This window comes from Sphaerodactylus townsendi, linkage group LG17 (genome assembly GCF_021028975.2).
Source record: "Sphaerodactylus townsendi isolate TG3544 linkage group LG17, MPM_Stown_v2.3, whole genome shotgun sequence".
Lineage (NCBI taxonomy): Eukaryota > Metazoa > Chordata > Lepidosauria > Squamata > Sphaerodactylidae > Sphaerodactylus > Sphaerodactylus townsendi.
This window is the reverse complement of record NC_059441.1, coordinates 13,209,912-13,234,372: the sequence shown is the minus strand read 5'-3', so window position 1 is coordinate 13,234,372 and position 24,461 is coordinate 13,209,912. Positions and strand designations below refer to the sequence as shown.

Here is a 24,461-nt window from a genome sequence, read left to right as displayed (position 1 = left end):
CAAATGCCCTTAGTTTCACCTGTGCAATGGTGTAGGTAGGATATATGACCTAATAGCTTCAAAATCTATTTGACATTTAGATCAATGCGTAAGTAACAGGTCCTCCAAATGTTATTTTTGCTGAGCTCAGAACCCAAAGGAATTTACAATTGGGCAGGGCGGCCTTGCATCGTTTACATTAGAAACAAAACTGCGTACCAAGCTGGTGTGTATTTGTGGACCAAAGAAAACATGTCCAGCCAGGAGACTGTTTTCCTTGTGTGCGTGTACAAACATCTGTCGAAACAATCCCTTCCTTGTATAGAAAAGTATGTGCGTGTAGTTGTGGGTAGCAAGTCAGAGGCTAATTTTAGAAACAAAAGGACATTGCAAAGAAATGTTCTTGGATGAAAGAAAAGGTAGCATTAAACACTTCAACTCATACCGAAGAAGATTCCGTCAGTCAAACTCGCGGCCCTCCAGATGTGATGGACTACAGTTGTCATCATGCTGGCAGGGGATGATGGGAACTGTAGTCCATCACATCTGGAGGGCCGCGAGTTTGACACCTGTGCTAGGGTACGATGTGTAAGGTTTTTGATGCTAACACCTAGATTCCAAAACAATCTTTGCAATCAATATTTTTTGGTGTATTGCCGAAGGCTTTCATACCCGGAATCGACTGGCTGTTGTAGGTTTCCAGGCTATGTGGTCCGGTAATTTTAGCTCCCAGCATTTCGTCTGCATCTGTGGCTGGCATCTTCAATATCTCAGCCTTGGGCAACGGAGCCTTCCACTCTCTGCATCGTCATCAAACGAAGACAATCTTGCTGAAACACGAGGTTTGTTAATCACACCGAAGATTCTGTTTCTATACATTCTCTCCAGCGTAAGGAGACATCTGTTCCAGGTGACTCCGGGGTGATTTGCCCTGTTGTCTGGAAATTTCTTTTGACCACAAGACTTTGTGAGAACTCTTCTCCACCATCCCATGAGCCGCCTCGAGTTGGCAGTCTGATTTGAAAGCGTAGTTTTTTTCATGAAGCACGCGTGTATTTTGTAGAAAACGTTTTTCCTTGTTTTGCGAAACGAACAGAGGACAGGGCTTTGAGTTTCTGGTTTGTTGCATGGTCAGGTTACCACCTGCATAAACGTTATGGGTGGAGAGCAGCAGTGGCGTAGGAGGTTAAGAGCTTGTGTATCTAATCTGGAGGAACCGGGTTTGATTCCCAGCTCTGCCGCCTGAGCTGTGGAGGCTTATCTGGGGAATTCAGATTAGCTTGTACACTCCCACACATGCCAGCTGGGTGACCTTGGGCTAGTCACAGCTTCTCGGAGCTCTCTCAGCCCCACCCACCTCACAGGGTGTTTGTTGTGAGGGGGGAAGGACAAGGGGATTGTAAACCCCTTTGAGTCTCCACCAGGAGAGAAAGGGGGGATATAAATCCAAACTCCTCCTCCTCCTCCTCCTCCTCCTCCTCCTCCTCCTCTTCTTCTTCTTCTTCTTCTTCTTCTTCTTCTTCTTCTTCTTCTTCTTCTTCTTCTTCTTCTTCTTCTTCTTCTTCTTCTTCTTCTTCCTAGCATTGTCCCACTAATTTAGGGTCCGCTGCTCGGATTTTTAAACGCCACTTCTCTCGATCACGCGCGATGTCTGGTTGCAGGCATGCAGAGGCGTAGCTCCAAGGGACAGGGGGGTGCATGATGCACTGGGCATACGCCCACGTGGGGGTGTGGCGAGGGCGTTCCGGGGGCGTTCCGGGGTGGGGACAGAGGACGCACCAATGCACCATGCTTTCCCCCTTGCTACGCCTCTGCAGGCATGTAACTTTCAGGTCCGCACTGATGGTATCTTGCCATCGTTGCTTTGGCTGTCCGAGTGGCCACCGACCAGTAATCTCAGTGTGACGGGCAATGCTGGTGACAGTGTCCGAGGCTGCTCATCGGACATGGCCGAATCAGCGCAGGCGCCGCTCTCTCCTTTCTACCTTGATGGGCGCGATGGCAAATTGTCAAACCAATGATGGGATCCAAAAATTTTAGTAACAGGTTCCCATGGTGGTGGAATTCAAACAGTGGCGTAGCGCCAATGGGGCTGGGCGGGGCACGACGGGGGCGTGGCCGGGCATTCCAGGGGCGGGGCATTGCTGGGCGGGGCTGTGGCAAGGATGCAGCCGCTGCACCGGTCCTTGGGCGGGAAACGAATGCACGCAGGCGCAGGCTGCCACGCACGCCATTGCACCTCCTGCTAGACTGCTTCAAGTTCTGCGCGCTACTGCTGAGGAGCGGAGGAGGGGCGTAACTAAGGCAAAAATCACCAATTAGTAACCCCTTCTCGACGCACACAAATAATTAGTAACCTACTCTCGGGAACCTGTGAGAACCTGCTGGATCCCACCTCTGGGCCTGGCAGGCTGACCCAGGTGGGCTTTGTTGTTCTGGGGCTCAGTCCGGGGTGTGGCTCATCGCCTGCCCCAGATACGGTGCAAAACAGTTTTTGGGGTGGGCAGCCGCCCACACTCAGATTTTGCCCTGGGCTACATTTCCCCTAGATACGCCTCTGCCCCGTGACCTATGTAAATCCAGTAAGCCCCAGGTATTCAAGCACATGCATTCCAGCAAACCACTGTCCTAACGCACAAAGCATCAAAACAACTTAATGCATGGTTTCCTGTGAGACAGTGGCAGTCAGCTGGCCTGTTTCAACACAAGGGCCGAGTCATAACCTTTCCAGCCCAAGGCTGGCGCGGTTTTGAGCCTGCCCACGTTGACTTAACCACACTGCCGTGGGTTGCTGAACTAATTGTGCCCGGCCCACGCCAGTGCGGTTAGCTTTGTTTTGGGCACTTTGGAGCCACGTGCTGAGATCAGCACCAGATGTTTGACGAGCCTGAACGTTGCTATGGGTGGAAGGGTAGAACGTGAAGGGTGAGTCGGGGTTTTGAGTCATAGTTGCCTTCCTTTCCATAATGGGATGTTTGCAGGATGGGATCTGGGTAATCTAGTTGCACAGCTGAAATGCCCCGCTCCTCCCTAAACCTTGCCCTCCCAAACCTCTAGCCCCCTCCCCAGATTGCCAAGAATTGCCTAAGCTAGAGTTGGCATTCCTCGACCACATCACCAACAACATGGTTTGACACAGAGGTGGGATCCAGCAGGTTCTCACCAGTTCCCGAGAGCGGGTTACTGATTATTTGTGTGTGCCGAGAGGGGGTCACTGATTGGGTCTGCTTTTCCGTTAGAAATTCCATTAGGTCCAAAAATCATGAAGCCCTGTTGTTTCCTATGTGGCTGGTTAGCGAAGGTAGAAAACGGGATAATTCTCCCTGTTGGGCTGTTGTAAAAACAGGTTTTAATAATATGGTAAAGTTCCTTGTTTAAGGAAAGTATCCTTCTTTTGATTTCTAGAAACAAAATTAAGTATTTGAAAGTATTAAGGATTTGACAGGCAGCCAATTAGAGGAGAAGTAGTTGTTTCGGTTGGATCCCACCACTGGCCAGGCCCAGGCCCCTGGGGTGCAACCCCACACTCACCTCAGGGCCACGGGTGGGGAAGCCAGGGGGGCTGCCAGTCGCCTCCATTCCATTGCGGGCTCTGGTCAGCTCGGCAGGAGGCCCCGGGGTTGGGAACAGGTCGGCAGGCCCCACCCTGGGCCCTGATGGGTTGAAGAGCAGCAGGGCCGGCAGCCACGTGGCCTGTGAATGCATCTGGCTGGAAAGCCTCATTCCGGGGGGGCTAGGCTCAGCCGAGCCCAGGAAAAATTCAGCAAGGGTGGGCTCGGGTTTTACCAGAGGGGAGGGGCAATTGGGGGAAGAGAGAAGGTGCAGGAAGGGATAAAAAGGGAGGCTGGGAGAGCAGTCAAAAAAGAGAGCAGGAGGAAGGAGGGGAAGGAGGAGGGGTGAGGGGGCGATTTTCTGCCCCCCATGTGACTCAGCAGAGGCAAATTTGCTGGTGATCCCTGGCCCCTCAATGATGCGGCTGGCCTCCACCCGGGCCAGAGCTTTTACAGCTCTGGCCCCTGCCTGGTGGAACGCTCTACCTCCAGCTACGCGGGCCCTGCGGGATCTTAATGAATTTCTCAGGGCCTGCAAGACGGAGCTGTTCCACCGGGCTTTTGGGGAGTCCGGCCGCTGATGCCCCCCCTCCTCCTTTTCATAACATCTGTGGACCCTGCTGTTCCCTCTCTCCCCTTCCCCTCCCCCCCTTTTTTGTTAGGGGATTTCTAGTAGGACGCCGTCGGTATATTTGATTAGGATGCTGCATTTTAATGGGGTTGATTTTAACATATAGAGCCATATTTAATGATTATTTACTGATTTTCTCTGTGCTCTATCTATTTGTTTTGTTCACCGCCCTGAGCCCTTCGGGGGAGGGCGGTTTATAAATACAATTAATAATAATAATAATAATAATTAATAATAATAATAATAATAATAATAATAATAATAATAATAATAATAAGCACATGCTGCAGAAAGCAGCACTTCTAGGAACTGCACATATTCTACGCAAATACCTCTAATATCCTAGGTCCTTGGGAAGGACTCGATATTCAGAGATGAATTCCAGACACTTGTGCTGTGCTGTAATGTGTATAATAATAATAATAATAATAAATGGCCTCTGCCCAGGGATATGTGACCCAATATGCCCCCGTGGGTGGTACGCCACTGTCACGGGGCGAGAGTGCTGGCTGAGTGAATTTTTAAAAGCATAAAAACCCAGCAAGTATGAAAAGGTCTCTAGAACTGTGGGGAAGCCAACGGGGCTGATTTCCCGTGGGTGGGTCGGAAGCGGCTAAAAGGACTCCCAGTACTGTAAGAGCAAACCCATCAGCAGTTTCTCTTCTCTGGCGCGGTGGCGCGTTGTGCTGAAATGTTTTGAACGGCGTGACTGTGCCTTTGTGCAGATGGAGGAGAGGTTTTTCCTTTCCCTGCAGATGGATTCGTAGGGTGACTTCATCCCTTCCCTCTCCCCGTCGATGCTTGTAGCTCAGCTCAAAGGCTGCTGTTGAGAATGTGAAATAAAAGTCAGATAGTAAGTTCAGGTAGAATAATATCGGATGGGGGATAAGGGATGAATTGTGTAAAGTTGGATAAAAATGGAGATAAACTGAGGTAAAAAAAGTCTTCTGTTCCAGGAATTAAGTTAGGGAGATAAGTACCGTATATACTCCAGTATAAGCTGACCCGAGTATAAGCTGAGGCGCCCAATTTTACCACAAAAAACTGGAAAAACTTATTGGCTAGAGTATAAGCCTAGAGTGGGAAATGCAGCAGCTACTGATAAATTTCAAAAATAAAAATAGACACCAATAAAATTACATTAAGTTAGATAAAATGGAGATAAACTGAGGTAAAAAAGTCTTCTGTTCTGGGAATTAAGTTAGGGAGATAAGTACCGTATATACTCAAGTATAAGCTGACCCGAGTATAAGCCGAGGCACCCAATTTTACCACAAAAAAATGGGAAAACTTATTGGCTCGAGTATAGGGTGGGAAATGCAGTAGCTACTGGTAAATTTCAAAAATAAAAATAGACACCAATAAAATTACATTAATTAATGCATCAGTAGGTTAAATGTTTTTGAATATTTATTTCCAAGAAAAACAGTAAACTGGCTCTGTAAGTGGAAAAGAGGGTCAACAAGAACAATATGGTCTCAACCATAATTTTAAAAGTACAAAAACCTTAGCTCAATCAGCAACCAAGCTAAAACACAAGAATCAATAAGTTTTCCCAGTTTTTTTGTGGTAAAATTAGGCGCCTCGGCTTATATTCGGGTCGGCTTATACTCGAGTATATACAGGTAAGTGGAACCCTCACTCGAGTATAAGCCGAAGGGGGCTCAGCATTAAAAATGTGCTGAAAAAGTCGGCTTATACACAAGTATATACGGTACGTGATTAGAAAATTGAAAGAATGTATACGTGTCGGACTTGAGGCTAACAAACAAGTAGGATTCGTTTGGATAAGATTAACAGTGGGTTTGGGTGGGAAGTCAGTCTAGTTATAGGCAGTCACGCTCCAAAATATTAAGCACAGGGTTTCCACGTCACCTACCAGCTGGGTCTTTTAACTGGAGAGGCCGGGGCTAGAACCTGGGACCGTCTGCATGAAACACAGGTGCTCTGCCACTGAGCCACATCTCCTTGACTCTACATTTCTTCCCCCCAAACCCACTATGTAAAACCTTTGCACGTGAAGGATCCGCTCACATCCGAAGAAGTGAGCTCCAACCCACCGGACTTTCTGTACAAATTTACAATTTTGTCTTTAATGACGAGAGCCAGCCAGTGGTGAAAGAGCAGGTGCACTCTAATCGGGAGAACCGGGTTTGATTCCCCGCTCTGCCACTTGAGCTGTGGAGGCTTATCTGGGGAACCAGATTAGCTTGTGCACTCCAATACATGCCAGCTGGGTGACCTTGGGCTAGTCACAGTTCTCTCCGAACTCTCTCAGCCCCACCTACCTCACAGGGTGTCTGTTGTGGGGAGAGGAAGGGAAAGGAGCTTGTTAGTCACCTTGAGTCTCCTTACAGGAGAGAAAGGTGGGGTATAAATCTAAATTCTTCTTGCCGCTGGACTCTGTTGCAGCAATGATTCTGCCACACACATAGGCTGTGGTTTCCAGGCTGCCATTCTATGGGGTTTTGGTATTCATAGCATCAACAAAGAGGTAGAATGGAAAACGTGCATCCTCGCTCTTATTGATGTATGTCTCACTGGGTTTCTGGCCACGAGGTAGGAGGATTGTGAAGTCACACGGGAGATGATTAGTGGCGTACTGAGTCACCGCACGAGGATTCCCTCTGTAAATAATAAACGGCAACTCGACTCATAGGAGCCGTGCGGCACAGAGTGAAAAGCTGCTATGGTGCCGCCGAAACTCTGCTCCCAACCTGAGTTTGCAGTTTCAAGAAGCCGGCTCAAGGCCGACTCAGCCTTCCATCCTTCTGAGGTTGCTAAAATGACCCCCCAGCTTGCTGGGAGTAAAATGTAGATGTCTGGGGAAGGCAGAAACACGGTGGCAATCCCAGAAACACAGTCTGCCTTGTAAACATCATGACGTGACGTCGCCCCATGGGTCAGTAAGGACCTTGTACTTGCACAGGGGACAGGACCTCAGAAAATCATCTCTGTTTGCACCTTACGGCTTCCAGAGTCGGGAAAATACAGGACTGACTTCAGAGGTGTGGGATGTTTTGTTTTCAGTTTCTCCAGCGTCGTTTCGTTCTTGCCAAAGCGATGGAAAACACAGCACAAACTTCTCTTGTTTACAAATGTACCGCTCGAGCAGGCACTTTTGGGAGTGTAAGAGAAAGCATGGAGGGAACTGGATCAACGCCAGCCCTCCTTGGCCTGCAGGGTGTTATATTTTCAGATGAGGGAAGGAATGGGAAAAACCTGCCGTTTCCTGATAACCCGCAAAGACCCTGTTCTTGTAATGGATGAAACGGCGTCCTGCCCACAATGACTTTTATAACTGTGCATGTCGGAGCTGGAAGGAGTCCAGAACCGGATCACTCGAGATGATGAAGCGGCTGAAGAGTCCCTCCTATTAAGGCAGACTTTTGTTCCGTGTAGAGAACAGAGTACTTGGGGGCAGGGTTCCCAACCTCCAGGGGAGCGCTGGAGATCTCCTGGAAATACAACTGAACCTCTAGACAACAAAGATCAGTTTCTCTGGAGCAGGGGTCTGCAACCTGCGCCTCTTCAGATGTTCGTGGACTACAATTCCCATCAGCCCCTGCAACCATGGGCTGATGGGAATTGTAGTCCATGAACATCTGGAGAGCCACAGGTTGCAGACCTGCTCCAGATAAAATGGCTTCTTTTGAAGGGTGGGATCTATGACATTATATCCAACTGGGGGGGGGGGACTTACCAACCCTGCTTTCTCCAGATGCCGTCCCCCACAAATATCCAGTAATTTTCTGACTCAGAATTGACAACCCTATAAGAGGAGAAGAAGGGTTTGAATTTATATCCTGCCTTTCTCTCCTGTAAGGAAACTCAAGGTGGCTTACAAGCTCCTTTTCTTTCCTCTCCCCACAACAGACACCTTGTGAGGTAGGTGGGACTGAGAGAGTTCTGAGAGAACTGTGACTGGCCCAAGGTCACCTTCATGCGGAAGACTGGGGAAACTCACCCAGTCGACTAGGGTCAAATCCCCACTACCGTCTTAGCCAGGTTTCAGAACACAAACTAACCAGGTTTGAGGGACGACCTCGCCAGTTGAATCCCCACTACCGTCTTAGCCAGGTTTCAGAACACAAACTAACCAGGTTTGAGGGACGACCTCGCCAGTTGAATCCCCACTACCGTCTTAGCCAGGTTTCAGAACACAAACTAACCAGGTTTGAGGGACTGACCTAAGCTGGTCCGAATCCCCACTACCGTCTTAGCCAGGTTTCAGAACACAAACTAACCAGGTTTGAGGTCGTTTGTGTTCTGAAACCTGGCACTAAACGGCACCAATTGTGGAATAGATCCCTCAACCAGGGAGTGTCAGCCCTCAAACCCTGGTTGACACTCAGCTCAAAACCCTGGCTAAGACGGAAGTGGGGATTCGACCTAGATAAGGGTCCGCTTCTCAGAATGTGTGTTCCTAACTGTGTTCCCTATTTTGTCATTTGTGCAGAACTGGGCCAAAGAGTTTAAGGCTCGAATTATCCCTTTCAAATACGGGATCAAAATCCATTATCCTTACAGGTCCTGATGGTTCCAGGTGGTTTTACAGAAATTATCCCAGATCGGAATTTCACTCCTCTCTTTATTACTCTCCGAAGAAAGATCCATCTTGGCCAACCCTATCTGTAGCCTGGAGGCCGATTGTAATTCCCATAGAACTCCGGTCTGAGCCTTAAAGTTCATAACCCTAGTTTCAGCTGGCGCTTCCCAGCTCCCTCCTTGTTTTATTATAATCATTTATTGCCTTTGGGCATTTTGGGGAGCAAAGGGAGGAGGCGTTCTCGTCACGTCTGGCCTTCTTCCCAGGATTAGGGAGTGGTGGGAACGTCTTGAGGAGCTGATATCTCCGTGCCAACGTAACCAAAACAGCCTTTGCTGGTGACTTCTGGCCTCTCAGTTTACATAGAACAGGTTCGAAGAAGAAGAGGAGAAGAAGAGTTTGGATTGATATTCCCCCCCTTTCTCTCCCATAAGGAGACTCAAAATGGCTTACAACAGTGGTGGCGAACCTTTGGCACTCCAGATGTTATGGACTACAATTCCCATCAGCCCCTGCCAGCGTTGCCAATTGGCCATGCTGGTAGGGGCTGATGGGAATTGTAGTCCATAACATCTGGAGTGCCAAAGGTTTGCCACCACGGGCTTACAAGCTCCTTTCCCTTCCTCTCCCTACAACAGACACCTTCTGAGGCAGGTAGGGCTGAGAGAGCTCCGAAGAACTGTGACTAGGCCAAGGTCACCCAGCAGGAACGTAGGAGTGCGGAAACACATCTGGTTCCCCAGACAAGCCTCTGCCACTCCGGTGGGGGAGTGGGGAATCAAACCCGGTTCTCCAGATTAGAATCCACCTGCTCTTAACCACCACACCACGCTGGCTCTCGCAAGTTGGCTTTCACAGCACCTACCAGCTGGTCCTTTTAACTGGAGATGCCGAGGATTGAACCGGGAACTTGGGGGTGGCCAGCTGTTCAGCGGATGGGGTTGGTTGCTGCTAAAGACCCACAGGGGGGTTATCTTTGAAACATCTGTCTGTAGGTGTTCTTGTTTCCGCCCCGAAGCGCACTGTGCACAGTCAGAGTAATTGTTGGGAAACTGGTAGGGGTGCAGCTTGTTATGGAAAGCAACGAGTGCGTCTTTGGCAAACGGTCTTGGAGGTACAAATTCAACAGGTGAAGCTTTCCGCAGTAGGGAGATCCAACCTGTTTGAAAGGATATGCGTGTTTGCTGTTCTGGCTCTCCTATGTAGTTCTGAAGAAGAAGAAGAGTTTGGATTTATATCCCCCCTTTCTCTCCTGCAGGATACTCAAAGGGGCTTACAATCTCCTTGCCCTTCCCCCCTCACAACAAACACCCTGTGAGGTAGGTGGGGCTGAGAGAGCTCCGAGAAGCTGTGACTAGCCCAAGGTCACCCAGCTGGCGTGTGTGGGAGTGGACAGGCTAATCTGAATTCCCCAGATAAGCCTCCACAGCTTAGGCGGCAGAACTGGGAATCAAACCCAGTTCCTCCAGATTAGATACACAAGCTCTTAACCTCCTACGCCACTGCTGCTCCCATACCTGAAAGGTATGGAGTGTGTTTGTAAATGGAGGCAATCTGGTGTGGTTTGGCACTATTTACATTATCCTCTTCCTGCTGGCTACTGTATCAAGGGTCCATTCTGCACAGCAGACGTATAATGGGTTGCAGTAGTCACAAAAGAACCCGTCTCAAGCACGCGGTGTCAGGTAAGCAGCGATTGGAGCCCAATGGAAACAACCGCTGGTTGCTTTTCAAGACTTCACGTCACGCTCAACAAAAGGATTGCTGGTTTAGCAACTTTTGAAAATCCCAGGTTGAGGGAAATAAAATGGGGCAGACTTGTTTTGGGGACAATCAGTGTGAAGTCCTCCCCCCCAAATTTATTTATTTATTTATTTATTCATTCATTCATTCATTCATTCATTCATTCATTCATTCATTTATTTATTTATTTATTTATTTATTTATGTGTTAGTTTTATATACTGCCCTCCCCCTGAGGGCTCAGGGCGGTTCACAACAAATTAAAACAAACATTAAAACATAATTTAAATATCAATTACATGACAACAGAACCCATTTTAAATGTAGATGGCGTCTGGCTACCCCCTGGTTTGTATTGCACCCTACAGCCATTATATTTGCCCTGCGTGGAATCCACCAATTGGGGGGGGGGGGCTGTGAAGGGTCTTATGTATGTGGACTACAGACATGAACTCAAATGAATGCATATGAAGCTGCCCTATACCGTCCGACTGTAGGCCTATCAGTTGGTATTGGCTATTCTGAGGTTCCCCAATCAGAGATGTATCGGGGTGGGGGTGGGGGCAGGAAATGGCGCATGGGGACATTTTGTAACCCACCTTGAGTCTCCTTACAGGAGAGAAAGGGGGGGGGGATATAAATCCAAACTCCTCTTCTTCAGAATACATGAAAACCCCTTTTGGAAACAGATGACTGGGTACTGAATTTCTCCTCCTCTTGTGTCTTTATAGGAGAGAAACGCTTCCCGTTTACCACCAAAGAGGAACATGTAACGTTGTACCGTGAACACGGAACCTCTTCCACCTTTGTGGGTGCTGTGAACAAGCTCTACTACTTCGATTTTGAAACCTCTGAGAGCTACACGGTGAGGGAAACGGGGCGACGAAATTCAGCCCTCCGAAGCCGTGATTCAGACCCCAGAATTGCATTCTAATGGGTTTGAAATCTCAATTTTGGGAATTCTGTTTAAAATCTGGAACGCTTCCACTGTTACGTCGAATAACAGTTTTTTCCCCCTCAAACCTCCATTATACTATCTTTCCCTAAGCTTAAAGTTTGGTTTTTGTTTATGATTGAACCCTGTCCTTTGTTAGACAAAGATTAGGCTGTATAATCTTGTCTTGTAGGGGTTTTTTGTGCTGCGGGGTGGGTGGGCGTAGAGAGAAACCAGATTAACCCTGTGGTTCATTCTCTCTCTCTCTCTCTCTTTCTCTCTTTCAGGAACCTTTTAGCATAACAGAGTTTAAGTGTGAAGATTCGGTAAGTTTGGAATAGTCACTTCGGTCACTCCTGAACAGGGTAGGGCCAGAACTTGATTCCTTTCGAGTAGAAAGTCCCCAAGATCAGTCCTTGACTTTCATACAGCTGGTGTTGAGAGGGACCTTTCTCCACCTTTCATCCCGGAGAGTGGCCACCAACCAGAGTGGGCAACGCCAAAGTAGACTGACCTCTGGCTGACACCGGATTAGTCAGGTTTCCTTGTTCCCCTTAAGGGAAGGGCTATGGTTTGGTGGAAGGGGACATAAGAACGAGCCTGCTGGATCAGACCAGAGTCCATCTAGTCCAGCACTCTGCTACTCGCAGTGGCCCACCAGGTGCCTTTGGGAGCTCACATGCAGGATGTGAAAGCAATGGCTGTCTTCTGCTCCCAAGCACCTGTTCTGCTAAGGCAGGGGTCCCCAAACTACGGCCCGGGGGCCAAATGTGGCCCCCTGAAGGCATTTATCCGGCCCACCAGGCATGGCGGCGATGGCTCCATTCATGTGCAGTGGGGGCTCGAGGGAGAGGAGGAACCGGCCCCAACGGCCAAGCTGATTGCAGCTCACATGATGGCACCCTAAATCTCCATGAATCTTTCTGACCTAGAGTTGGGTGCAACCTGCACGTGGCAACGCCAAGTTCGGGCCTCTTCCTCCTCGGCTACTCCATGTGTTGCTCTCAGGCTTTAGGCTCCGCACTACCACTCCCATTGGCATCAGCCAGGCTGGCTTAATCGCTCATTGGCTGCTAGGGAGGAAAGAACCCAGGAAGATAACCTGATCCTAAGTTAGATGGAATGCTTCATTGGGAAAGTTCTGCTTTGTTTTGTTTTTTTTTACAGGGGAAGGTATTCCACAGCCTCCCCAACAATATTTGGAGCCCACCCTGTACTTGACATACTTTGGTCACTGTTCTAAAAATAGACCATGACAGAAAGGCTGAAAGGTGAAATCAAACATTTTACAATCATTTGTGCATAGGAATTTGTTCATAGTTTTTTTTAGTCCGGCCCTCCAACAGTCTGAGGGACAGTGAACTGGCCCCCTGTTTAAAAAGTTTGGGGACCCCTGTGCTAAGGCATTTGCAGTCTCAGATCAAGGAGGATCAAGATTGGGAGCCATAGACCGACTTCTCCTCCATAAACCTGTCCAAGCCCCTTTTAAAGCTATCCAGGTTAGTGGCCATCACCACCTCCTGTGGAAGCATATTCCAAACACCAATCACACGTTGTGTGAAGAAGTGTTTCCTTTTATTAGTCCTAATTCTTCCCCCCAGCATTTTCAATGAATGCCCCCTGGTTCTAGTATTGTGAGAAAGAGAGAAAAATTTCTCTCTGTCAACATTTTCTACCCCCTGCATAATTTATAGACTTCAATCATATCCCCCCTCAGACGTCTCCTCTCCAAACTAGAGTCCCAACCGCTGCAGCCTCTCCTCATAAGGAAGGTGCTCCAGTCCCTCAATCCTCATGCCTAACAGATGCAAGAAAAGTTCTCAGATACGGGCAACATTTTGGGACCCCTGTTCTAGAGTCTTGCAGGCTGCCCAGTATGCATCTGGAGAAACATCTTGCAATGTTTTTTTTTTTTTTATTTTAGCTAATCTTGTTGTGGATTAATTAAGACCAATGGATAAATTTAGTGTCCTCCAGCATATTTGTGATCAGATTATTCTCGTTAGACCCGTAGTGGATTCTTAACCAGTACCTGATTGTTGAAATCCATGTTTTGGTCTCTAGTAGTTGTTGGCCAGATTCTGCACAAAGGGCCGTGTAACTAACATATTTGGGAGTGTTCATTATTTTCCTTCAAAAGCTGTCTTGAATTTATTTAAGGTCCCTACATTATGTCTGCATCCAGCTTGCTATGCCATATAGTAGTTGTGAGATGACCTTGGTATTAAACACTCAGTCAATTAATACCAAGCACCACCTGTGTACAATTGCAGCAGCTGTACATTTGACTTGTGAAATGGCACAGCAATGATGTATAGTTCAATTAATATTTGCCTGGAAGTTCAATCCTAGATATTTAAAGGATTTGACTTGTACCCTGCAGGAATTTCCCATCCTCCACATGTATTTGGTGCTTAGAAAATACCATAACTTTGGATCTGTCAGCGTTGATTGTTAGGACACTGGCCTGGCAGTATGGATAAAATGCCCACAGATAGGAGGCCAGTTGAATAGATATGGATAAAATGCCCACAACAGGAGGCCAGTTGAATAGATTTGCTGGGATAATGAGGTCATGTGTTTAGGTCTTATGTGTTGGATCCGTGAATAGTGGCTTGTAAAAATCCAATACATCTTGCAATGTACTTCCAAACTGTATCCATGTCCCTTTTAAACCCAGCAATTTGCTTTTTGTTCCCACACTGTGGGAGACTTCCACCATGTCTTGAATCCCAGACTCTGTACGATCATCAGCTGGGCTTCAGGCCAAGTCTTCTGGTCTGGGCCTCGCAAGGTCAGCCTCCAGATTCAACAATTCTTAGAACTGGCGTTGCTGGTGGTGGGAGTTTCTCATGCCTTATCCTCACCGTCCTTCTTCTTTTCCCAGAAAGACGCCAAGAACTACCTCACCCTTGTGGTGAACTACAAAGGGAAGTTGCTCGTCTGTGGGAGCAACGCCTGCTCTCCGACCTGTTGGAACTGGGTATGTGACAGAGCTTGGTTTTCGGTTCCTGAGGGCTGGTTCTTGACTATATTGATACTTCTGGCAGCTTATATGAGGTCCATCTAGGACAGTGGTGGTGAACCTATGGCGCTCCAGATGTTCATGGACTACAATTCCCACCAGCCTATATGAGGTCCATCTAGGACAGTGGTGGTGAACCTATGGCGCTCCAGATGTTCATGGACTACAATTCCCACCAGCCTATATGAGGTCCATCTAGGACAGTGGTGGTGAACCTATGGCGCTCCAGATGTTCATGGACTACAATTCCCACCAGCCTATATGAGGTCCATCTAGGACAGTGGTGGCGAACCTATGGCGCTCCAGATGTTCATGGACTACAATTCTCACCAGCCTATATGAGGTCCATCTAGGACAGTGGTGGCGAACCTATGGCGCTCCAGATGTTCATGGACTACAATTCCCACTACAATTCCCACCAGATGTTCATGGACTACAATTCCCACCAGAGGTTGATGGAAATTGTAGTCCATGAACATCTGGAGTGCCATAGGTTCGCCACCACGGATCTAGGAAGATGAGAGTTGTGCATCTGTTCCCATTCCTTTTTGAAATGGTCCGAAGTAAAGGCAGAGAAGACCTTTGAGAAAACACCGTTCTCATAGAAATTGAACCTAGGAAGAATTAAGACTTGTCGCACTTTAAAGATGAACAACATTTTATTCTGGTTGTAGTGGGTTTTCCGGGCTTTGTGGCCGTGGTCTGGTGAATCTTGTTCCTAACGTTTCACCTGCACCTGTGGCTGGCATCTTCAGAGGATCTGCATCTTCAGAGGTGTATAACAGAGGGATAAAACACTAAAACATTCCCTTCTCCGTGGACACAGTGTGTCACAGACTTCCCTCTGTGATACACCTCTGAAGATGCCAGCCACAGATGCAGGCGAAATGTTAGGAACAAGATCCACCAGACCATGGCCACACAGCCCGGAAAACCCACCACAACCAGTTGAATCTGGCTGTGAAAGCCTTCGACAAAACATTTTATTCCTTTGTAAATGTTCATGGATTAGGATTTGCTATTCCAGAAACAGGTGAATTCTGGTCCTTTAAAATATCGTTAATCTGTAAGGTATCGGAAAGTCCCTGTTGAATTTTACTGCAATAAGGCAACAGGGATGATTATCTCAAAATCCAACCTGGGCGATAGGGTGGTGATTGACTACGGGAGATTCAATTTTGACGTTGTTTTGGCTGCCGCCACAACGCAAGGATCTGCATTTGGTTACTCAAGTTAAGCTGCGGCAATCGTTCTGGGCCTGGCTCCGCCCCCTGCGGCAGCCATTTTGTTGCTGAATTGTGTCAGAATTCCAGATCAGTGGTGGGATCCAAAAATTTTAGTAACAGGTTCCCTCGCCAGCCCCCCCCCCCCCCAGGAAAGGGGGAAGAGGCGTACCTAGGCAAACCTGAGCCCTGGGCAAAACCTGAGTTGGATGTCCCCCCCCCCATGGGCAGCCACCCCACCACGACCCCAAAATTTTTTTTGCACCAGGTCATTTCTAAATCATCATCATATTATAGAAAATGCCCCAACTCACAAATCTGAACACAGCAGTGGTGAAACACACAGGTTCTTTGATAGAGACTGGTGAGATAAAAGGTACGAAAGGCTGAGAATCCATGAATTGCAGTACCTGAAAGGGATTAACCCAGTTCAGGGAGTTACATTATCAGTCGCAATTGCTATACGGAACCTTCACGTTCAAAGGCAGGATGCCTCTCGGGGAGGCGAGGGCGTGGAGATGGCAAAGCGGCCCCAATTAGTAACCCCCTCTCGGCACACACAACTAATTAGTAACCCACTCTCGGGAACTGGTGAGAACCTGCTGGATCCCACCTCTGTTCCAGATGTGCCTGTAGGATCAAAGAAGTTGGGAATCCCTGGGGTAGAAGGTGGGAGGTTTAGGTGTGAGAAGGAAGGCATTGAATGTCGGTGTGGTATCTCAATTTTCAGGCTTTTGAGGCTAGGGGACATAACTTATCAACATTGCTTTTTTTCCTCCTTGTAGGTAGACAAAAAGAAAGAACCAGGAATTGATGCCAGGGGGCTGGCCCCCTATCGCCTTGACCAAAATTCCTTTGTCCTTTTTTATGGTACGAACATTGAAGACAAGCTTGACCAGACCCTCTGCTAAAGATTTTGCCATTCTCCATAGAGAGCCCGTATGGTGTAGTGGCGAAGAGCGGGTGGACTCTGATCTGGAGAACCGGGTTCGATTCCCTGCTCCTCCACACGAGCAACAGACTCTTATCTGATGAACTAGATTTGTTTACCTGCTCCTACATTCTTGTTGGGTTACCTTGGGCCAGTCACAGTTCTCTCTGAACTCTCTCAGCCGCACCTACTTCACAAGGTGTCTGTTGTGGGGAGAGGAAGGGAAAGGAGCTTGTAGGCCACCTTGAGTCTCCTTGCAGGAGAGAAAGGTGGAATATAAATCCAAATTCTTCTTCTTCCAACAAGGTGCTACTGGGCTAGAACCTAGTTCTGGTTCTGTAGGCCAACACAGCTACCTAATTACACAAATACAACAATCTTTATTAGGCATATTAAAATAGGCTCCAGAGCGTTACAGACATTTCTGAAGTACAAATCAAAAGTACGTTCAAAACACAGACAGATAAGCTGTATCTAGCACTGGACATTACTTGGAAAGTTCTGTCACTTGTAAAATAAATTTTGCTACTTTTTCCAAGAGCGCGGCCTCTCTGTTATTTAACAAAAGCTCCACAACAGAGTTGTCAGAGTCTCCTTCAGGTTTGTCTAAGACCAGCCCAGGAGAGAAATTCCTAATACCCACATGTCTCGGACAGTCAAATATAAAGTGAGCAAGAGTCTCCACTTGGTTTTTACAGTGTGGACAGACCCGATCCTGGAGAGGGATAGATTGTGAAGTTTCTTTTACAGTGTCCTCTATCTCACAATAGTATTTATTGTAACACTGCAACAGGGGGTATCTTCGAATGTTGACTTGCCGCTCTAGTCTATTTGAGTAGGAATTACTTTTTTATACATCTCAGCTCATAAAGGTCCCAAGAGTTAACTGTGCTATTGTTCAAGGGACCTCATTATAACCTGGAAGTTCCCTGTTAAAAATGCAGGGTAGAGCAAATTCCCCTATTGCTTGGCTTGCTGGGAATCCATAGCAGAAATTTGCGGTTTGCTATTTTCCACCATGAGTTTGCTTGCTGGGAATCCATAGCAGAAATTTGCTTTTGTTCGGAATTTTCTGGTATAGATTCTCTCGTCAGGAAGTTGAGAACTGAAAGCGCATGTGTGGGGCAGAAGTGCCTCCTAGAATCACCAAGTTGCCCCCTTAAATGTCATATTGGGGGAATGCAAAAATAATCTTTTGGAAACCCCATAAATGGGTGTCTCTAATGCAAAGGGAAAGGAGGTTGTAAGCCACCTTGAGTCTCCTTACAGGAGAGAAAGGGGGATTAATCCAAACTCCTCCTCCTTCTCCTCCTCCTCCTCCTCTTCTCCTCCTCCTCCTCTTCTCCTCCTCCTTCTCCTCCTCTTCTTCTCCTTCTCCTTCTCCTTCTCCTCCTCTCCTTCTCCTCCTCCTCTTCGTCTCCTTCTCCTCCTCCTCCTCCTCCTCTCCTCCTCCTCTTCCTCTTCTCCTCCTCCTCTCCTCCTCCTCCTCCTCTCCTCCTCCTTCTCCTCCTCCTCCTCCTCCTCTCCTCCTCCTCCTCTTCTTCTTCCTCTTCTCCTTCTCCTCCTCTCCTCCTCCTCCTCCTCCTCTCCTTCTCCTCCTCCTCTTCTTCCACTTCCTCTTCTCCTTCTCCTCCTCCCCCCCCAACTCAGGTTTTTCCTCTAAGCTCCTAATCTTGCCTGGATCAGCATGGCCCAAGTTAAAGACTATCAGAACCTGGAGGTGAAACAGGGTCAGCCCTGGTTAGTCTGTGAGTGGGAGATCCACCGAGAAAATCCAGGGTTGTGAAGCAGAGGCAGCAATGACAAACCACCTCTGTTTATCTCTTGCCTCGAAAACCCTGCGGGGTTCTCAATAGTCAGCTGCGACTTGAGGGTACTCACCCCTACACCATCTAATTTTTATTTCCCTACAGGAGACTACATCTACTCCGCCATTAGTAGGACCGGGAAACCTTTGTTTCGTTTCCGCCGCGTGAGAGGGCCTTGGGGTCTTTATAACGAAGATTCGCTATGGGGCAGTGAGTATGACCAGTTTTGTTTGGTTGGGGCTTCCCTCTCTCCCTTTAACTCCTCTTCCCTCCAAACATACACGTGAAAGAGTTCATGTCCAATTGGCCATGCTGACAGGGGCTGATGGGAATTGTAGTCCATAACATCTGGAGTGCCAAAGGTTTGCCACCACGGCTCTAGGGCTTCTCTTTATTTCAGTGTGTTTTGTTTCCACCATAAGAAGAACAGTTTGGATTTATACCCTCCTTTTTTCTCCTGTAAGGAGACTCAAGGTGGCTTACAGTCTCCTTTCCCCCACAACAGACACCCTGTGAGGTGGGTGGGGCTGAGGGAGCTCCAAAGAACTGTGACTGGCCCAAGGTCACCCAGCTGGCATGTGTTGGAGGGCACAGGCTAATCTAGTTATTCAGATAAGCCTCCACAGTTCAAGTGGCAGAGCGGGGAATCAAACCCGGTTCTCCAGATTAGAGTGCCCCTGCTCTTGGCCGTGCTGGCAGGGGCTGATGGGAATTGTTGTCCATAACATCTGGAGTGCCAAAGGTTCGCCACCAAGGCCCTAAAAGGTAGACTAGTACTGTTCTCCCCTGCATTGCAGACATGGGGCTTGAGGCAGAATTAGTTTGTGGCTGTTGTAACTGTGAGAAAATATAGGGGTTTTTTTTAGCAACAAGGGGGCAAGTTTGAGTAGACAAACTGATGGGGAGGAGAGAGTTAAATTGCAGCCCCCCCCCCCCCCCAGTCCATCAGAAGACCTCTGCTTTACTAGAATAAAGAGAAGGGAGGAGTCAAAAAAGGGAAAGAACCCCATTGCTATTCATCAAATTCCTTGTTAGTTGTTCCATGGGGTCGGAGCATCTTGAGACACAGATCTGAGGATTTATTGCGGCTTGTGTGCTTGTGTATCCTCTGTCTGTGGGTTCTGTGGGGCAGAACTTGGAATGAGTTTGCAACAACAAATTTAAAAACAAAACAAAATGGTTTACTTTCTTAACATATAACATATAACATCAACATTTAACATCACACTTCAAGGTCCTGTTCAGGTTGCATTTTCAAGTCCTTATATTTACAGTCTACTGATACTGCCAAGTCCAATTCTTCTTTGCAAGTGGGTTGGCTCCTGAAGACTCCAAGGGCTTGATGAACAGGATTCAACATGGTGAAGGTTTCCAGGAGAACTCTCACCCATTACAACCACAAAAAGAAAACCCTGAAACAATAAACTCCAACATTTACAACATAGCAAAAACAAACAACTACCTTCCCACTAGTTCCCAACAACATGTGTTAGTTTCTGAATGCGGCAAAGCAGTTGCGTCCTCTCGAACGCACGTCATAAAAGCTGGGTTTTCTTCCGCCCTGGGGAGCCCCTGATGGGAAGCTCCGCTCTGTGCCTCCCCAGTGTGGGGCCTTCCCTCTGATCTCAAATTGTAAAGGAGGAAGCAGGGGTGGGTGATACTTCGTCAGTTTTTCCTCCTCTGAGACGTCGTGTTTACTGCAACGAGGCTCCCAGGAACGGTGGCGCTGGAAAGGAAATTTCTGAACATGCCCTTCTGCTGTTGCCTCTGTGTTTGTTGTTTTGGGATATAGAGAATTATCGCTAGCTCCTTCCCCCAGGTGCATTAACAGGTCCTGTGCAGTGGAAATCCCTTCGCTTTCTTTGCCTCCAGGAGCAGCAGTGGCGTAGGAGGTTAAGAGCTCGTGTATCTAATCTGGAGGAACCGGGTTAGAAGAAGAAGAAGAAGAAGAAGAAGAAGAAGAAGAAGAAGAAGAAGAAGAAGAAGAAGAAGAAGAAGAAGAAGAAGAAGAAGAAGAAGACGACTAGTAGTAGTAGTAGTAGTAGTAGTAGTTTGGATTTATATCCCCCCTTTCTCTCCTGCAGGAGACTCAAAGGGGCTGACAATCTCCTTGCCCTTCCCCCCTCACAACAAAACACCCTGTGAGGTGGGTGGGGCTGAGAGAGCTCCGAGAAGCTGTGACTAGCCCAAGGTCACCCAGCTGGCATGTGTGGGAGTGCACAAGCTAATCTGAATTCCCCAGATAAGCCTCCACAGCTCAGGCGGCAGAGCTGGGAATCAAACCCGGTTCCTCCAGATTAGATACACGAGCTCTTAACCTCCTACGCCACTGCTGCTCCTGAGAAAAAGAAGATGTGAGATTAGGTGCCCTTTTGAAGACCATTCCCTGTATCTGTTTGGTCTCTTGTTGGCAAAAATACAGGACACTGGCCCCTTCCGCACATGCAGAATAAGGCACTTTCAATCCACTTTCAATGCACTTTGCAGCTGGATTTTACTGTGCGAAATAGCAGAATCCACTTGCAAACAATTGTGAAAGTGGATTGGAAGTGTATTATTCTGCGTGTGCGGAAGGGGCCACAGATGTATTCTTTCCTTGCCTGGAATGTTCAAGACGGCTGGAGTGAATGAGGAGTGATAATACCCCTGTGTTATCAGCAGAGCTCAGCCCTACGATCTCCCCACAGAGTGATTTCTTCCCTTCTCTTATCTCACTGTTGCACCTTCTTCTCCATTTGCAGACCCAAAGCTCGTTCAAGGGGCCATCATCGAGAACGAGGAGGCGTACAAAGACAAGATCTACCTCTTCTTCCAAGAGGACAATCCAGAGTGGTCCAAAAACCCAGAAGCGCCGAAGCGTATCTCCAGGGTGGCTCAGCTGTGCACGGTAAAGAGCTGGGGTCTTCGTGGGTAGAGGCGCCCCCTTAGGAGGTTGGCACCACTGCTTTTCTCTCCTTTGCCCGCCCTTATCGTTTCCAAAGCGATTTAAGGATTTACAGCAGGACAACATGCACGAAGCAATCTGTACACCTTGGCCCCTTCCGCACATGCAGAATAATGCACTTTCAATCCACTTTCACAATTGTTTGCAAGTGGATGTTGCTGTCCCGCACCGCTGCAAAGTGCATTGAAAGTGGATTGAACGTGCCTTATTCTGCGTGTGCGGAAGGGGCCTTAGACACGTTGCAAAAACTAAATAGAATCTCCCCCCTTCTCTTTATCTCCCTCAGATGTCTACTGGATTGGGGTTTTCCCCCAAGCCATTGCTGTTCGCCCCTCTTCCTTTTTTTTCCCTGTTCCACTTCCTCATGAAACTATTTGGGGATCTAAGGAGGAGGAAGCAGTACGAGACAGAGGAAGGCTCCCTGTCCTTCTCGCTCAGTGGCGTAGGAGGTTAAGAGCTCGTGTATCTAATCTGGAGGAACCGGGTTTGATTCCCCGCTCTGCTGCCTGAGCTGTGGAGGCTGATCTGGGGAATTCAGATTAGCCTGTGCACTCCCCCACACACGCCAGCTGTGTGACCTTGGGCTAGTCACAGCTTCTCGGAGCTCTCTCAGCCCCACCTACCTCACAGGGTGTTTGTTGTGAGGGGGGAAGGGCGAGGAGATTGTAAGCCCCTTTGAGTCTCCTGCAGGAGAGTAAGGAGGGATATAAATCCAAACGCCGCCTCCGCCGCCTCCGCCTCCTCCTCCTCCTCCTCCTCCTCCTCCTCCTCCTCCTCCTCCTCCCCTTCTTCTTCTTCCCTCCTCCTCCTCCTCCTTCTTCTTCTTCTTCTTCTTCTTCTTCTTCTTCTTCTTCTTCTTCTTCTTCTTCTTCTTCTTCTTCTTCTTCTTCTTCTTCTTCTTCTTCTTCTTCTTCTTCTTCTTCTTCTTCTTCTTCTTCTTCTCCTTCTCCTTCTCCTTCTCCTTCTTCTCTTCTTCTTCTTCTTCTTCTTCTTCACCACGTGCGGCTGTTTGTGTCTTTCCAATGCTGAGCCAACGTTTTGATCAGGGTGTGGAGCCGGCAGCCTTTCTCCTCAGGCATAAACCTCTCTCTGCTTTTCTTTTTAAAGCTCAGGATGTGCGGGGACTTGGTCCACGGGCTGCCAGCTGGCCACCTCCCCACCTAACGGTTCTGCGCTCCTCCCCATTTCTGCAGGGGGATGCAGGAAGCACGGGGGCCATCTCCTCTTCCAAGTGGTCCACCTTCCTGAAGTCCACGATGCACTGCTTCGACCGCAAAACCGACCGGCACTTCCACCTCATCCAAGATGCCATTGTGGTCCACTCTGAGGACTGGGCTGAAACGAAGATATATGGGCTCTTCTCAAATGAGTGGTTAGTGGTTTTTTTGTCACGTCCATGGCAAGGGGACCTCACCTCTGTGGAAGTTCATGCCTGTTCGTGACCTCTTGGAATATAAATTTGACAACTAACTGGAACAGGGAAAAAAAGGTCCCGTCTCTTTAAGAGATTCCATGTTTATCAGCTGATGTCATTAATCTCTGTGCCATGAAAAGTTTCTCTTAAAGGGACAGGACTCACCTCAATCCCAACTACAGGGAACCCAACACTGGCAGACATCTAACCTGGCTTGAACGTGTGGTGTGCAATTTAGTTCAGTTGCCAATGCCAGTCTGGGGAAATTCCTGGACATGTTGGGGGTGAAGGCTGAGGAGGGGGGACTTTTTCATAGAATCATAGAGTTGGAAGAGACCAGAAGGGCCATCAAGCCCAACCCCCTGCCATGCAGGAACACACAATCAAAGCACTCCTGACAGATGGCCATCCAGCCTCTCTTTAAAAACCTCCAAAGAAGGAGACTCCACCACACTCCTGGTTAGCGCATTCCACTGTCAAACAGCCCTGATGGTCAGGAAGTTCTTCCTGATGTTTAGGTGGAATCTCTTTTCCTTCCCCTTGAACCCATGACTCCTGGTCCTAGTCTCTGGAGCAGCAGAAAACAAGCTTGCTCCCTCCCCAACATGACATACCTTCAGATATCTCAACATGGCTATCATACCACCTCTTAACCTTCTCTTCGCCAAACTAAAAATCACCATCTCCCTCAGTCTCTCCTCATAGGGCATGGATTCCAGACGTTTTATGGTTGCCCTCCTCTGCACCCATTCCAGCTTGTCAATATCCTTCTTGAATTGCGGTGCCCAGAAGAACTCTACACAGTATTTCTGGTGAGGTCTAACCAATGCAGAATAGAGAGGACAATTGCATCCCTTGGTCTACACCAGGGGTCTTCAAACTATGGCCCTCCAGATGTTCATGGACTACAATTCCCATCAGCACCTGCCAGCATGGCCAAGTGGTAGGGCTCATGGGAATTGTAGTCTATGAACATCTGGAGGGCCATAGTTTGAAGACCCCTGATCTACACAATATACTCCTATTGATACAGCCCAGACTTTCAGTGGCTTTTTGGAGGGGAGAGACCTAAGTGAGGTATAATGCTGCAGAATCTACCTTCCAAAACAGACTTTTCTGCAGGGAAACCGACCTCTACAGTCTGAAGATCAATCATAGTTCTGGAGGACCACCACAACCCATCGATAGGTTGACGAAAATTACACGCAAAGAATCGTGCCCCCGAAAAGGCTGACCGACCCTTTCCGCTTATTTGCAGGGGCTACTCAGCTGTCTGCGTCTATTCCGTCGGGGACATTACGAAAATCTTCGAAACCTCACCTCTCTTAGGTTTCACGGGCGGATTCTCTGATTTGAGGCCTGGGCAGGTAAGGGTTTTGTTGGAACGCTTTGCTGCGACACCTGACCGGCCAGCCGCTATTGGAAACAGGACTGGATGAGGAAGTTCCCTCTACTTATTTATTTTACTTATTATTCGATTTATAGGCCGCCCCATCCCCGAAGGGCTCGGGGCGGCTCACAACATGGCTGTTATTCAAACAGCAATCACATAAAACTTAACCTACTAGCCAATAAAAATAAGCAGCAATTATATACGACATCTGAGATTGAACAACAGAAATAATTGAACAACAGAAATAATTAAATGATCTAGAGACAGATGTTCCCTCTAGCTCAGGGGTCTGCAACCTGCAGCTCTCCAGATGTTCATGGACTACAAATCCCACCAG

At 48.1% G+C, this 24,461-nt stretch overlaps 1 protein-coding gene across 1 annotated transcript in view; it reads left to right on the top strand.

Moving 5' to 3' along the window:
* The window catches only part of SEMA7A (semaphorin 7A (John Milton Hagen blood group)), a 41,462-nt gene extending 17,292 nt beyond the window's left edge, over nucleotides 1–24,170 (top strand). The window contains exons 2-9 of the mRNA XM_048519735.1: nucleotides 11,184–11,317; nucleotides 11,674–11,712; nucleotides 14,274–14,369; nucleotides 16,420–16,504; nucleotides 18,479–18,583; nucleotides 21,115–21,260; nucleotides 22,511–22,689; nucleotides 23,990–24,170. Coding sequence (XP_048375692.1) covers nucleotides 11,184–11,317; nucleotides 11,674–11,712; nucleotides 14,274–14,369; nucleotides 16,420–16,504; nucleotides 18,479–18,583; nucleotides 21,115–21,260; nucleotides 22,511–22,689; nucleotides 23,990–24,170 — 965 coding nt within the window. The remainder of the gene's footprint in view (nucleotides 1–11,183; nucleotides 11,318–11,673; nucleotides 11,713–14,273; nucleotides 14,370–16,419; nucleotides 16,505–18,478; nucleotides 18,584–21,114; nucleotides 21,261–22,510; nucleotides 22,690–23,989) is intronic.
* The last annotated feature ends 291 nt before the right edge of the window (nucleotides 24,171–24,461 follow it).